The following is a 15312-nucleotide window of genomic DNA, read 5'->3' as shown; positions in this document are numbered from 1 at the left end:
TGCTTGTTGCATTAATGCTGTTTAGTTTTTTTTAATACAAGTTATGAGAATGCTTACCAGTCAATCTCTCTAAAACAGGATTCCAAGTCTGCATTGGACTTAACTGGCTCGGAATAACCCCATTATGATGCGGATTATAGATAATAGTATTAGTTGATCCATTGGATGTATTGGAGTTAGAATTCTCGCCCGACCGTTCACTGGATAATTCTTGTGAGTTGCACAGTTCCTAAAGAATTAATTGGAGTTAATCACCAAATAATTGCTATTGTGAATAACATAGCATATACAGGGCCTTCCTGAAAGGTCTGTACAACGCTCTACGAGGTAGAGTATAGCTCAAAATAAATCGATTTAATTAAACTTGCCTAAATTTAAAAATTGATAATACCGAGATACAGGATGTCAAAGGTGAACAAATAAATCACATTTTCTTTAATACGCCTCTACTACTTTGAACTAATATCACGAAATTTTGTATTCGGGAAGGGAAATTTAAATTTATCGACGATATTGGTGTATCTTCTAGAGGGCGCCACAAGTGGCTATTTCAATATATTTAAATCGTCAAAACTTTTTTGTACCATGATGTATGTCACTTTAAGTTTCAGAAAATTTTTCCCACCTTTTTTCCTTAAAAAAGGTATATCATGCTAATGTCTCTAAAACCAACTGTTCTTGACAAAATGGCACTTAAAGTTGTAAGTGCCTCGTAACAAAAGATCAACATTATAATAAAAAATAACAAATTTCTCACTTGCGAAGTTTGCGATGCATTTAACAGACTCTCATTTGATCTATTTCTTGAGGTCCCAGGAGACGATGCTCTTCTTGCTATAGTCAATGTGATATTTCCAGGCACAGGACCCTCAGTATGCAACATTGCTTTCCTCAGTGTCTCCATGGCATCGCTATTCGACTGCTGCAACAGTGATATTCCGTTTACGTTGAGCAGTTGATCATTGGTTCTCAGTCTTTTGTCTCTCGAGGCTGCGCCGCCGTTGATAACGCTTTTAATGAAGATCCCCAAGTCACCTGCATTTATTATATTTCTGAATTAATGACATAATAATAAGGGCGGGTTTTTTAATATCAAGCTAAAACTGTATTTGAACAAACTTGTAGTTAAGGGTAATTGTCAGTCAAAGTGTCTTTATTTGCGGGGAAGTTTCATAGAGCTGTTTTTGCTGTAACTGATGGTTAAGCTTTAACTTCATATTGAAAGTCAATTTGTCTGTTACTTAGTTATTAATCGACAGTTGTCGCTTCCTAATTGGACATTAAAAACTCACTGCTAGAGAAAAACAAGTTTTAACTTTCAAGAACAGCAAGAAACAAAGCAAAATACATACTTTTTTTTCAGAGTAAAAATTATGCAATCATTTTTTTTATAAATATTGAATAATGAAATATAAGTATTTATATTCATTCAAATGATCTTTATGTGGATGTATATCCATGTAATCATGAATAATAAAAAATAAAAGATAAAAGAAGAACACTTATTTTTTGCTACTATTTAGTTTGCCTTTAGTAACATACAATAAAATGGAAACTAACCGGATTCGCTAGTTTTGCCCTTAACACTGATACCAAGTCCGGCCTTTTCTGAATCATGAACTGGGATGTTGAAAGTGAGGATTTCGCGATGCTTCCATGGAAAGACCATCGTACTGTCGCTCTTTTCAGGCGGCTGAAAATTATCAAATTTTAGTTTATTCGTTAAAATTGCATAGCTTTGCGTGAATAACATTAAAACGCCAGATGATAAACGCTTTAGTTTAAAGGTCACTATATTAGTCAGGAAAGCTAAAAGCATGCGTACGAACTACATGGAAATATAGAATAAAGGACTAAAGACAGAGACAGATATTGAAATAAATTACATTATTCAGGATTGCAGCCTCTTGGAATTGGGAGATGATTTTCGCTACAGATCCCAGTGGCTTTTCGGGCGACCTGTTTTGCAGTAGATGACTCTGCGGCAGTGGAGGAATATTAGGCGGAATGTCTTGATGATTACCGTTGGTGTGAAATGTGCTTGGAACGAGAGCTGCCTCCCTCTCATCGGATTCTTCAATACCCTGTATTTTTTAAGTGCAAAATTGGCACATTCAAGCTGTTGACTCACAACATGCATGATACAAATTAAAATTCGACAAAATTAATAATGTATATTAATAGAGCTGGAACTCACAATAACTCTGGGGAGTCCATTATTAACTAAAACATCTTCTTGTCTGGACACCACGATTTTGACTTTGCTCCCTGCAGGAACTTTTCGCAATATGGCCACTGCTTCCGACTGACTTTTGCCTGTCATTTCGTCCTCGTTGACTTGCAAAAGCCTGTCTCCAATTTTCAGTCTGCCGTCCTCCACCGCGGCACCCTATATCGAAAAATAATAAAATGTATCAGAGATGAATCTTGTCTAAACATATTAAGGATTATTCAAATCAAGGACAAACCGACAAAATTTGAATTTAGAAAATTCATGTACTCTGTCCTAACTAATTTTTGAACTTCTCTATATTTTTGACATTGTTGGATTTAGCAGATGATTTTAACTATGGATTTTTTATTGCAAGATTTTCTATTTATTCTCGTACATTTTATGTTCTTATGTGTAGATAATGCAAATATAAATACTAAAGTGCTCTTACCTCCGGAATTATATTTTTAATGTAAATAGGACAGTTCCCTCCTGCAGGGTTATCTCTAGTGGTGATGCTAAATCCAAGCCCTCTGGGTCCTTTGACCAGTTCGATTTCAATTTTCCTCCCGATTTTCCTAGTGTTAGCCGTCAACAGCCCTTTCAGATTCTTTGATATGGCAGGAACTTTCTTTGTTGGGGATACCGTCGCTATTTTAGTGTTTGTACTCTCTATAACATTTCAGATATTATGTAAAAACCGAAAAACTGTATGTATAATTTTGCTCACGTTTCTGCTCTCCTTCCACCATTCCATTATTCTCTTTATCTTGATAATTGGGATAAATAGGTGCAGGAGGTCTCCGCAAACCCTCCAAACCGGAGGTCTTAACTACTTTCAGTCTTAACTCTGGAGATATAAGCGATAGCTTAAATATCTCTTGCACCCTTTGAAACGGGATATTAATTAAATTCTGTCCATTGATTTCTATAATTCTATCATAAATAGCCAGTCTTCCGTCCCTATCTATTCTACCTCCGGGTTCTATTCCTTGCACCAGTAACCCTCTATCTTTACCAGAACCATCATAGTCAGGTACCACATGAATACCTAAAAAACTTTAATGAATATCATAAAGGAATGTACGTAAATAACATTACCAAGAGGTCCAGGTTGATTCCTTATCACAATAAATTCGGTTCTCTCCGATGGCCATGAGGTAGGGCTGCTGTTCGCCTGCCCTAAAGGCTCCTTTCGCCTAGTTTCCCGAGGCAAAGATGTACTCGTATGAGACTTCGTGTTCGCAAGTCGCTCCGCTGCTTCAGCCCATCGATATCCATTTGCATCACCCAAAAACTGCATGGACAGCCGATTGCTGCCATCCCTTGCAATCCTCTTAAATCCCGGATCTTCATCCTCTCTGTTGTCATCCCGCCAATCGGAAGTGGGGTGAGTGGAAGTAGTTGGAGCTTCTAAAATAAGCGGTGCAGCACTCCATCGCTTATTATGCTCCGAAGGAGCGGGAGGTCCAACAGGAAGTTGATTCAGTGTAGGTTCGCTACCTCTTCGAACTTGTAAACTAGGAACTCCGGACGCGATTTGTTCTCCCGTTACTTCGATATCAGTTCGAGGATACGTCGGGCCGTACTTGTGATCTCCATCCTGGAATGAAAAGAAGCTTAATTAGTAATCATCGCCAAACGCCATATTATACCAGAGTAATAAGTTTAACGCACGAACGCTTTAACGCAAGTCTAATCATTCACATAACCAGTCATCTTTTGTCTAAGAAAATATTACACATTTTCGTCATTTATACAAGATGATTTTTAAGTAGGAAACCTTTATTTTCTAATAGAATAGATAGAATAGAAAATAAGCCCTATTTTCTTTCCTTAGGATTTTTCTTTCCAATGACATTTTATCATTGAAAAATATTGGCATTGTAACATCAATAATAAAAATCCTTATCCGCAGCGTCATTGTAGTGTAAATAACTTTCCAAAACAGTTAAATCTTTTGTACTAAATTAATATTTTATTACACTCAAAACATCCTAAGGAGTGTACTTTCCAGACAATTCATCATAATATACTTATATGTGAGATAAATCGCTTGGAGGGGGATTTATTTGTGGATGTGTCAATCGATTGTATACAAAGTATCTCAGAAACAAAGGTACAAATGAGTACTAAGTACTAAAGGGTCAAAAATGGAGTAATTTAGCTAAACTTGCCGTATACGAAAATTTTACATTGATTCAATTTGAGCTCCGTAGATACACTACTCAGTGATCGTGCAATTTCGGAGACTCGAACGTGAACGACGGGATATTCCCGGTACTGTTAAATGAAATCGAATTTAGAAAGTGCGATTTTCACCTACATATTTTCAACCGAACACAATCCTGAACACACATTACGTTTCTATTTAATTAACCTTAATCTCTGCACAAACTTTTCCAATTTTTTTTCATTTTCACTCGAAATTTGATATTTTTTTCGAATGGAACGAGAGAAAACTCGGGAACGCCATTAATACTGATAGGCGCAGTGTTATTAATTTGTTTCCAAAGCATTCTTGACAAAAAGCATCACACATTTACAATTGTGTGCTTCCAGCTGCGCATAGCGTTCCAAAGTCATCTTCGGCAAAAATATCAAAGAAATTCAACATTTAGAAACGATATACAAAAAACATTTATTAGTGAAATATGATGATTTAAGTATAGGAACATGATACATTGTTTCGAAGTCAATTTAATTGTTTTTTAACGTATTTGCACACAGTGTGTTCTATTAAAAAAAACACACACAAGTGAGTCTATCTATAAAATCATTAATTATGCACTGCACAAGCTACAGTCACTTTTTCTATATGGGATAAAATCTTTCTAAATAACTCTCCAAAGTTTCTGCTTTTTGTAAATTCAAATCGTATTGTAATAGAGGTTTCCTCAGGACCTTATTTTGAATACAAAAAATAAATACATTAGTTAATATTTCAAAAACCGTTAGCAACAAATATATGAATTATTAAGCAGAAATGATCAAAGGGAAATGGCGAATCTAAAAATAATATAATATACAGGGTGTGTCATTTAATATATCGGAGTTGTTTACTACTTTTTCACGCACATATGTGTCTCTACGATATTTTTTCGAACATGAATGGAGCTAGGGTGTTTTTTCAAACCACGTGAAGTATTTTCAGGTTCACTACAATATACGAATGAAGAGTTTTTTTTCCACAACCGTCGAAATATGATAAAAGCTGCGAATAAGTGTTAGTGCCTAAAGCGAAGCATTAATCAATGTTTTTTTTCCATGTTGCTTGAACAAGAAACTAGTTTTCAGTTTTTCCTTTTTTAAATATCAGGATTTATTTTTTTTTACATTAAAACTTACATGGAAAATATCAGGACTTCCAGTCCCGACCGAGCTCCCACTGGCTCCATCTCCTCCACCATGATGGACATGCGATCCATCTCCGTCTTCAAAACTCGCCAAAATTTGCTCTCTATCGTCTGCTACATCACTGAGCCTGTCATCTGGATCTAGGATTCCACCTCCTTGAGACTGGAGATTGTGGACTGAAACCCAGGCCTCTGGACTCTGCAACAAATCAAACTTCTTAATTATGAAAAACTACCAAGTGGTTAAAGTTGCATGAAATTAAATTAAAAACAATAACTTCCAAGATTTAATCAAAATCGATTCGGCTGACTGCGCCCATTTGCGCCATCAAGACGTAGAGGAAAATTATCACTCAGAAACGCAGTGAAAAGTTATAAAATATGGTAATGGCAAAACTGTTTTTTGAGCACCTCCGTGATCAGCCAGGCGGCGTCTTAGACAATTTTTTAACATTACTAAGCGTGAAGAGAGCCATGATCGATGCTTTATCATTTGATTCAATCGCAAAAGGGGAGAATAACGAGTAAGTTCAATGCTACTACATTCTCGGTGCAAAACAGATCTTGAACGGAACTAATAGGTAAGATGACATTACAAGAATCTAATTCGAAATGTGCTATGAGTAGTGATTTCGAGTAATGAGGTACTCAGGATTTTTGGAAATTTTTAGATAAATTAAATTGGCGTATTGGAATTTTTGAGCATACACGGTTCTTGAACACCATCAGTCAATGCCCGAAAGCAGAAAACGTAATTTATTCACGTATCATGATGTAACAGTTCTAACGATATTTGCAAAGAAAGCAAAGTTGTGAACGAACCAACATCCTGAGGCAAAGCAAGCAATTCCATTCATTTTATTTTATCTGGCTGCTGTTTCTATCATTGTGCTTCAATTTCACTTTCACTTTGCACTCTCTTTCACTCACCGTCACTGATAAGGGGTAAAAATCCGACATCTCACAGATATGTTATTAAAAATAACAATTATTGTCTCACAAACATACATACATCGGAAAGTGACCTCTGCCACAATAAATAAGCCACCGATCGCACTTTCTACTGTTCGATATTGAAGCAAAAACCAGATAAATCAAATTCAATGTGCAGAAACAATGTGAATAAATTATGAGAAAGTACAATGTAGTATCACAGGATTGTTAACCGAAGAATCTCAAGCTGGTCGAATGGGTTTAGGAGTGCCAACCAGGCACGAGAAGTCCAATGTATGATTATGGAACCACTCCCCATGCACATACGTACCTTTACATGATAATCTTGCTTTAATGATGGAGCATGAGCAAAAGAAATTGCAGTCTCCTGCTAATCATTTCTTGGGAGAGTATATTGATGACTAGAACCTAAATCTCTAAATCTTTTATTTTGAAATTTATTCAAGGAATGGCCAATTTCAAAACAATTTCTAAACAAAACATACGCGAGTACATACACGCACTATAACTCATTTCGCCATAACTAATTAAAGAAACAGCAGGTAAGAAGAAATTAATCATACAACTTCGATTGATCTGGACTTGATCATTAAGCTTATCTTAATAGCCAAACTTATCAGTCATTGTTAAAAGCTAATAGCTGTTTGTTTTGGTAGATTATATTTGAACCGACGGAAATCCTGTATGAATGGAGCAATACTACCATTATCGTTTTGTATGCGAATAAAGGTGTCAATGAGCAGAGGAACTTAACCCATATACGGATGCGTACGACTTAAGAATGATGTAATTTTAATTATTGGACTTCAAAGACGAGCGGTTCTTGTGACTGATATCTACAGTGGTGTCATACAAGTCTCAGGGCAGTCATATATGTATGAAGGAGCACCCAACCGTGACACTACTTATAAAAAATTTAAGTATTTTTTGAGCAACATGGCGTGAAAAACGTTAAGGTCTGCTACCTGCGACCTTGCAAACGACTAACAGAGGATTTTGTCTTTCAGCAAAAACTAAATGCAGAAAACTGCTAACATTATTATTGTTTTGGTCCGTCCGCTCCTGCGGAGTAAATAATAAATAAGCTGAAATCGTTAAGACACTTTCACAATAAAAACGATAATATGATCGTCCGGGAAACTTTTGCGTGCTAATTGAATTAATCATCTAGCGCTCTTAATTGGAAGTGATTGATTAAATTTGCAAATTTCACGAAGTTAATGAAGAGCAATTATCGGAACTTTCGAAGGTGAATTTAAAACAACCACGGACATTAGTTGATTTAATCGTCACGTTTAGCATAACAAAAATTGATCTATCAAGGTTTATTTTCGATTATTTATTAAGGAACCATTGGCAACTTCTACACTAAAAATGATCTTAATTGGGTACCTTTTCATCTTCTGAATGCTCCAAAATACTTTCAAAAACCGGAACAAAAACACCATTAACCCCAAGATTGGTTGGATCTTTAAGCTGTAGCGAATGCTTCACTGGCAAATTGAAAACAGTTAGTAAATTCCGAATTCGAACCATTTTTATTCAAAACGAATACCTTAACTTTTAAGTAACCCAGTAACAACTGCATCTTTGACTAAAATGCCCTGGAAGCTAGAATAATCCTCTTAAGGCTTCAGTTTGTCTGCACACACACACTCTATTTAAAATCGATGAAAATATTGAAATACCTTGACCCCAAACTGTCTTATCAAACATTTTTACCATAATTCTATTTTTGTTTAATGTTCATATAAACAAAATGACAACTAATGGTGGAACTCATGACGCAGCATAATTCTTATGTTGGTGCAAACGGTTTGAAGCCACCTTAAAGGACCTTTGTGGTGCATGGCATCAAAATTATTACTATTACGGCATTTTTGGAATTCCCATTAAAGTCAGAGCTGGTGCCGTCGACCTGGTATATTGACCTAATCTCTGTTATTATCCTCACGAACATTAAATATTTGGTACACTCATAAGTAATAATAACGTATTATTATAATAATTGTTGCCTTTCGGTCCTAAGAATTACTTGAAACAGGGCTGAAGTAAAAATGTGTACAACATTTTTTAGGTAAATATAATGGGAAGTGCTTATTTTGCGTCTTATTTGCTAGAACAAAAGTCTGCCAGGAGATAATCTAGATTTTCAATTGTGAAATAGAAGGATTCCCACATTATTATTCAACACTTCTTTAGAATTTCAAGGGGGCATTTAATCATTTAATAACCGTTAATTGGAGAATGTAATGAATTCTTAAGTTTCCTTTTATCGAGTTGTTTACATCTCGATTTCCCCTAGATTTGCTAAATTTGAAAAGAGACGGGAAAATTTCTTGTACCATTAAAAAGCAGGCAGGAAAATCAATTATCAAAAAAGGAAAAGGCAAGAGACTAAACAGATTAATCAATCTCATTACAAATATAAACATAAAAAAATCTGTTCCCACGCCTTCCAAAGCTGCTCCCACTAAAGCTGGCTAAGAAAATACACGATCATCATCCACATCATTTGGAGTAGAGATAAAATGGTTAATTACAGACTATGCATGAAACGGACTTTCCATGAAATTTTTATAGGATGACGAATCGAAAAACATGGAAATACGAATTTTCTGGATCCATCAGATATACTAAGTATACATTGTGTGCAATAACTAGGAAGGTAAAATCGGAAAGAAAAAATGAAAGGCGCTGATCTGAGTTAACCTGAAGTACTAATGATAGGTATACTGTAAAATTAGGTATACTATTTAACGAGTTGCGAGTAGCATTTGCAGGAAAAATAATTATCCAGTAAATTCCCTCTATATCATTTTTGTAACTACTCATTGGGTAGTATGTTAAAATAAAAAATACTTTTCTTAATTTGTTAGCTAATTCCGAGTGTTTATGTTATGTCTATGTATATGTAGCAAATCAAGAACTTTATACAGTTTCAAATTAATCTAAAATTGATACAAGATTGAAAAATTGACGCTTATGAGGGTCCTGCTTTTGAACGGCATTTTGAACAGCTCTGTATAATCAGTAATATTCGTAATCGTAGCGTAAGGAAAAAACAGATGCTTCAGCAATTTTTTCTAGATTTATTAATTTCTCTGCACTGTATAACAATTCTTGTAATCACCTATTTGGGTCACTAGAATCAAAACTGCCGGACATTCAATCACAAGTGATGAAAATTGTATTTTCTAGTAATGTAGAGGCTGAAAATTACTGCGCCATTTGTACCCAAAGATTGTAGTTTTTTAGATTCTATTTTACAATTGGCATTTTTTATTTTTTTTCAATAGAATAATACGGCAATTATCTGCTCAAACACATTAAATACTCTGTTTCGACAGGGGCATTACCAATAAATACCTTATTGTTTATCAATTATCACGCAGTTCTACTTTAAGCTCGTTCTTAATCGCACTTAATCAGTGTTAGGTATGTCTCCCATGCCTGTTTATTTTTACACGCATGAACACAATTAAGATAAAGCGCCGACCGAGCCTAAAGACATAAAAATTACGCACTTAAGTCGGTACTTGGTGTGGCAACATAATCGTTATTTGCGTCATTAAGATTAAACACAAGCATATCAATTCTTCATTTAAATCCCTTTTAACTTATTTAATGGTCAAATATAATAACAAGAACCACTTGACTTTGTCTATAGTCTCTGGAGAGCACTTTGCTTAACTGTACTCCTGAAATCTTTGATCATAGGAAGCATTTCCAGTTATATGAAGAAATGCTTCAAATGAGCCGTTTGTCCATGGCATGCAGGAAAAGTTCCACTTGCATTCATTACACCATTTATGTTAACAATATATTATTAGTTAGACTGAAAATGTAGTACCGCTCTAGGGAACATTCCGTAGCCCAGCTGGTTCACCTTTGAAGGTTGTTATATGCAGATACCTAACGTAAAACTGCCACTATTGCTTTATTAAGTAGACTTACTTGGAATGTGCAGCATTAGTGGATACACGGGAAAAATGACAGGCCTATTCTTTATATGAGGCAAAAACAGTTTTATTAGGTACCTTAAAATATACAACCGCAACGGCGGAGATTTTGCTAATTGAACCGAATTCAGTCAATTGTAACAAGCCCAAGTAAATCAATTAGTTGGAAAGCGATTCTTTTCTGGTTGAAACAACTGGGTTACTGGTACAACAAACAAGATGGTCAACTGCATAGGATTACCCATTTAGGTACTAATGCAATTTTCTAGTAAAAGTAGTTGGAGAGCCACCGGTCGTTAAATCCTACACTTACCTGTTTATCGACACCAGTTTTTTCATTCTTGGGTTTGGTTCTGGTAATGGATATCCTCGTTGTCGACCTTCCAGCCACATTTCTTTGCAATTTCTCCACATTATAAGATTGCGTTCTCCACCCGAACAATTGCACTATTTTTTCGGCCACGTCAGTGCATTTAGGACCGCTGCTTAGTGTTTGACAACTATCGAACATTTCACCATTGAGGATCGTTTTTAATGTTCAAAACTTATCAACAAAGGAGATTTCACTTTCATATATGCACTTCTATCAGGAAGCAGGAGTTATAAGGTTTACTATTGTCAATTGCACGTTGTATGCATAAGGTAAATCCGAGGATGCCATTCTTAGTTGAAGAGAAATTATTATTTCAACAAATTTCTTCGAGAAATAATAAGCTTTCACGTGTAGCGGGCTCAACAAATATCTCGACTGTTAATTGGCCGTGTAGTGTAAAAGGAACAAGGCACGAAATTAGTATGTAAAATAACCGCACCTGATGGGGTCAAACTCCGCATGGGAAATAGCAAATTCTCCACAATAAACACGGAATTGAGTATCTATTTGAATGATTACTTCTGAAATTTAGTACGAACCTAAAGAATGATATGAAGCGCAAATTTCTATATTCAGATGTGAAATTTCTTGCGAATTTTGCAAATTCCGAACCGAAAATTAAACCAATAAGAGATATTAACATATTACATATAGTTTGTATTATGAAGAAAACAGTAAATTATTCTATAAAAAATAAGTTAGACAAAACTAAATAAGCTCTGAAAAAATTAATAATAAACAACATTTATGATAAAATCAAATCAACCAAATTATAAATACGTTGCTTCAATTTTAACCACCTTTGCATACCTTCTGGGCATTGATTCAAGAAGAGTATTTATTTTGTAGATTCCTCCACATGTTTTGTAATGCTTTGCCTTAAATATTTCTTATTTATGAAATTTTGTTTTCTAATTTGCACTTTTAATTAATTCCATAAATTTTCAATTGGATTCAAGTCTGGGCTTTGCGGTGGCCAAAACAACACAACCATTTTTCATTTCTTGATTTTCAATTGGTAACGATTGCTGCTTTATGTTTCGGATCGTTGTTATGCTCGCAGATTAATTAACTGGCAGATTGTCTTCACAAAATGGTTCTAATTTTTTTTCAAATATTTAAATACAGGAAGCTGTCCATTTTTCCTTCAATGAAATAAACTGGACCCATTTTGTAGGACAAAAAGCATCCCTATAAAAGAACAGATTCTCCGCCATACTTTACTGTGGGGGAAGTATACTCGGGGTCATACCGTTTACCAACTGAACGCCTTACTCACATTATTCCATCAGATCCAAAAAGATTTTTTTTAGTTTAGTTACTAAATAAAGTTGTTTTCTAATAAAATGCTAGATCGCAATGTAAATACTTTCGAGCAAAAGCAAGTCGGGCTTTCCTATTTTTCAAAGAAACAGATAATTTTTTTGCTTACAACTCCTACCTAATTACAACGCCTTTGTAAAGTTTTATAACTTAATTATTCTACTCTCAATTCGCGTTCAACACTCCTTGTAGACAAATTCAGTTGTCCCTGGCAATAATTTTTATACGCCTATGTAAGTATTTGCTTGTTTTTTTCGACCTGCCACCTCAACGTCTATTAGTAAGAATATTTCCTCATAGCCTGTACCTCTAATACTTTGGATAAGGGGTAAATTTGTGTAAAGAAGTTTTTAACAATGTTCTTTTGTCTCCTTCCATTCTGAAACGCTTCGACAATTCTTGACTGCAAGTCTTCATATAAATATCTTACGGCAGACATTCTTGCAATGCTATGCATTAAATTCGTACATGTATTCTATACAAAACATAGGTTTAAGTTAATAAAAATCGATACCAACTGTAGTTTTTTTAGTCTTGTCCCAGCATAAACCGTAAATCAGAAAAAAATTATATTAAGAACAATAAAAAATTGTACTGAGTACATTGAACGAATATTTGTTTACAAATAAGACATGGTATATGTGAACGTTATACTAGGTAGAATTAAATTTATTTACGAAATTTTCAAAAGTTTTCATAGTTTTTTCCATTAATGAACTATAAATATGTATGTTAATGTGTAATGTAATGTTAGGCAATGAATAAAGAAATGAATAAAAACCAATTTGAAGGGAAATGAACAAAAAAAAAAAAATACATCGCTTTGACATTATACATGTAGAGTTAACTGCTTCATGAAAGATATTTTTAACAGATAATTTCATAGGATATTTTAAAATGTGGACGACATAAATATTATTTGATCTGGATTAAAAAAACGACTTGACCGTGGATTGTTGGAATCTTACAGCAATATACACTCCCTCGAGAAATACAGTAGAAATTGTAGAGCAAAGAAAATCGGAGCGAGAATTGTTAAAATTTTTAGAGAAAACTCGAAGTATTGTGAAGGAAAACTGTGTCTTATTTTGAGCAAATCAAAGTAATCATACGGGCCAAATCTTGTCGCATTCACTGGCATTTATTCCCTACGTCACAGAGCCTGAAGAAAAGTTTTTGGGAATTCTGAGTAATTCAAAAAACACCAACACTTATAATTTCTTTAATGAAATATCATGTTTTTTACTTTATATTTAGAAATAGCATTTTTTCACTTAAATTCTGATGTAAATTTTGACTCTCGCCTACTATTGGTTCTCCTAGTTTTATGTGAAAATAAATCATCTTGAAATTGCCTCCCATCTCACAATTATAACATTAACTATTTCTATGATATGAAATATTTATTAGAGTAGAGATTAGATATGTCCATCTTTCGGGGAATCTTAAGAATCTAGAATATCACAAATAAAATGGAAACATTCAAGAAATGGACAAAATTTTTGTTGAATTTACTCAGCTGAACGACAATAAAACTTTATCAGTGCTGCTTTAAAAACTACAGCAGTCACATAGAACATTTGATATTTTAGTTTTTTAATTTAATTTGGTTGTTATACATCGTTGCTGATTAAGATTACGTAATTAAAACTTGACTTTGACAAGGTGGTACAACCTTGAGACTATAATTGCATAATTGTTAGAAATGCAATTTCAAGATAATTTATTACCACATAAATTGAAATGTCGATTTAAAAATTGAGAAAAGCGTACAACAAAGAAGGGAAAAACTCTTAACAAAACCTATGTGAAAAAATGAGCTTTATTCAAATATAAAACAAAATATATCATATTTTAATTAAAAAAACAACTTCTTGTCATCGCCATTTCCTCGTTTTACCTTGAACAGTTCTCTAAGTAAAATGTTTTTTGAAAAAAAAAAATATAGTCATTTAACAGCACTTTAACAAATTTCTATTCTTTAACTGATTAGTAATGCCATATAAAATTTATTTCCGATGACGCCAAATATTTTATTAACCCTATTCTTTATTATTACAGAGGTATTAAATAATCATTAACTACCTATTTAGCTACAGATTAATTTAACGAATTTGCAATGAAACGGTGAAATAACTCCATGAAACCAGCGTAAAAGCAGAAAGCATAAAGGCGTATCAGAAAACATGGGTCGAATTTGTAATTTATCTAATCTAGGATGCAATAACTGAAGCCTACTATTAGTGCACCATCAAATTAAGTGGCACTGAAATACTATTATTAGAAAATATAATGCAGATAAAAATGTCTAGAATATAGTTTATTAATCTAAAAACATATTAAAAAAATAAAACAACCCAAACAACGTGGGAAAGGAAAGTTGGCAACTACCTATGAAGTAACAAAATCCTTCTTTAAATTAATAATTTCATTAGCATACGATGGCTTTAATTAAATAGTATAATTGTAAGTTTTCATCTATTTTTCAATTGTGTCTGGATATTCTAGAGATTAAGAAAATGGCTTAATGATCTAAAAAATTTATTTTAAACAATTATTAAAGGTGCTCATTCCTTCTAAACTTTTGTTCATATTTTAACTATTTATTAAATTAAACAAGGTATTGGATGTGAGTAGAAATTGTAATGGAATTAAAAAATGGGGCGTTGAAAGAACAGCCCAAGAAAAGTTGGAAGGAACCCAAAAAAGACATCCGCTACTCCACGCAAATGATGTGAGCTGGTGATACTCACATTGTCTAATATAGTTACCATTAGAATACCATAATTAACAAAAAAAACTTATTCTACAGATGTGGTTTATTGCAAAGTAGAGATGCTACAAAACTTCAATTTTTCTTGGGGGGCAATTGCGCCATTCGAAGGAATATTGAAAGTGAAAAAATATTTTCCATAGCAAGACCCTGTTTCCAAGGCCCCAGAAGGAAAAAAGTGCCGGATTTAAGGGCGTTTGTAGGAGTACTGAGATGTTTATTCTTTGATGCTTTTGTGAGAGAGGAGGGCAAAGCGAATGGAAGAAAAGAAGTTCTATTATGTATCTATTATATATATATTTTCAATTATGTAATACTCAAAAGAACTTATTGGTTTAATTTTTAATGAGTAACATACT

General features: G+C 33.9%; 1 protein-coding gene across 4 annotated transcripts in view; it reads right to left on the bottom strand.

Moving 5' to 3' along the window:
• baz (bazooka) overlaps nt 1–15312 on the bottom strand; it is a 33408-nt gene that overhangs the window by 5203 nt on the left and 12893 nt on the right. For 2 of the 4 annotated variants that reach the window (XM_066404747.1, XM_066404748.1), the window contains exons 2-11: nt 10798–11146; nt 5561–5767; nt 3314–3815; nt 2943–3263; nt 2664–2884; nt 2198–2389; nt 1887–2084; nt 1561–1693; nt 758–1035; nt 58–229 (exon numbers count right to left, since the gene is read on the bottom strand). In XM_066404747.1, the coding sequence (XP_066260844.1) occupies nt 58–229; nt 758–1035; nt 1561–1693; nt 1887–2084; nt 2198–2389; nt 2664–2884; nt 2943–3263; nt 3314–3815; nt 5561–5767; nt 10798–10995 (2422 nt within the window). In that variant the 5' untranslated portion in view covers nt 10996–11146. The remainder of the gene's footprint in view (nt 1–57; nt 230–757; nt 1036–1560; nt 1694–1886; nt 2085–2197; nt 2390–2663; nt 2885–2942; nt 3264–3313; nt 3816–5560; nt 5768–10797; nt 11147–15312) is intronic. The other 2 variants (XM_066404749.1, XM_066404750.1) reach the window with 2 other exon arrangements.

Source organism: Euwallacea similis, chromosome 36, assembly GCF_039881205.1.
Source record: "Euwallacea similis isolate ESF13 chromosome 36, ESF131.1, whole genome shotgun sequence".
Classification (NCBI taxonomy): domain Eukaryota; kingdom Metazoa; phylum Arthropoda; class Insecta; order Coleoptera; family Curculionidae; genus Euwallacea; species Euwallacea similis.
The sequence above is the reverse complement of the archived record's forward strand: the minus strand, read 5'-3'. Positions and strand labels throughout refer to the sequence as shown.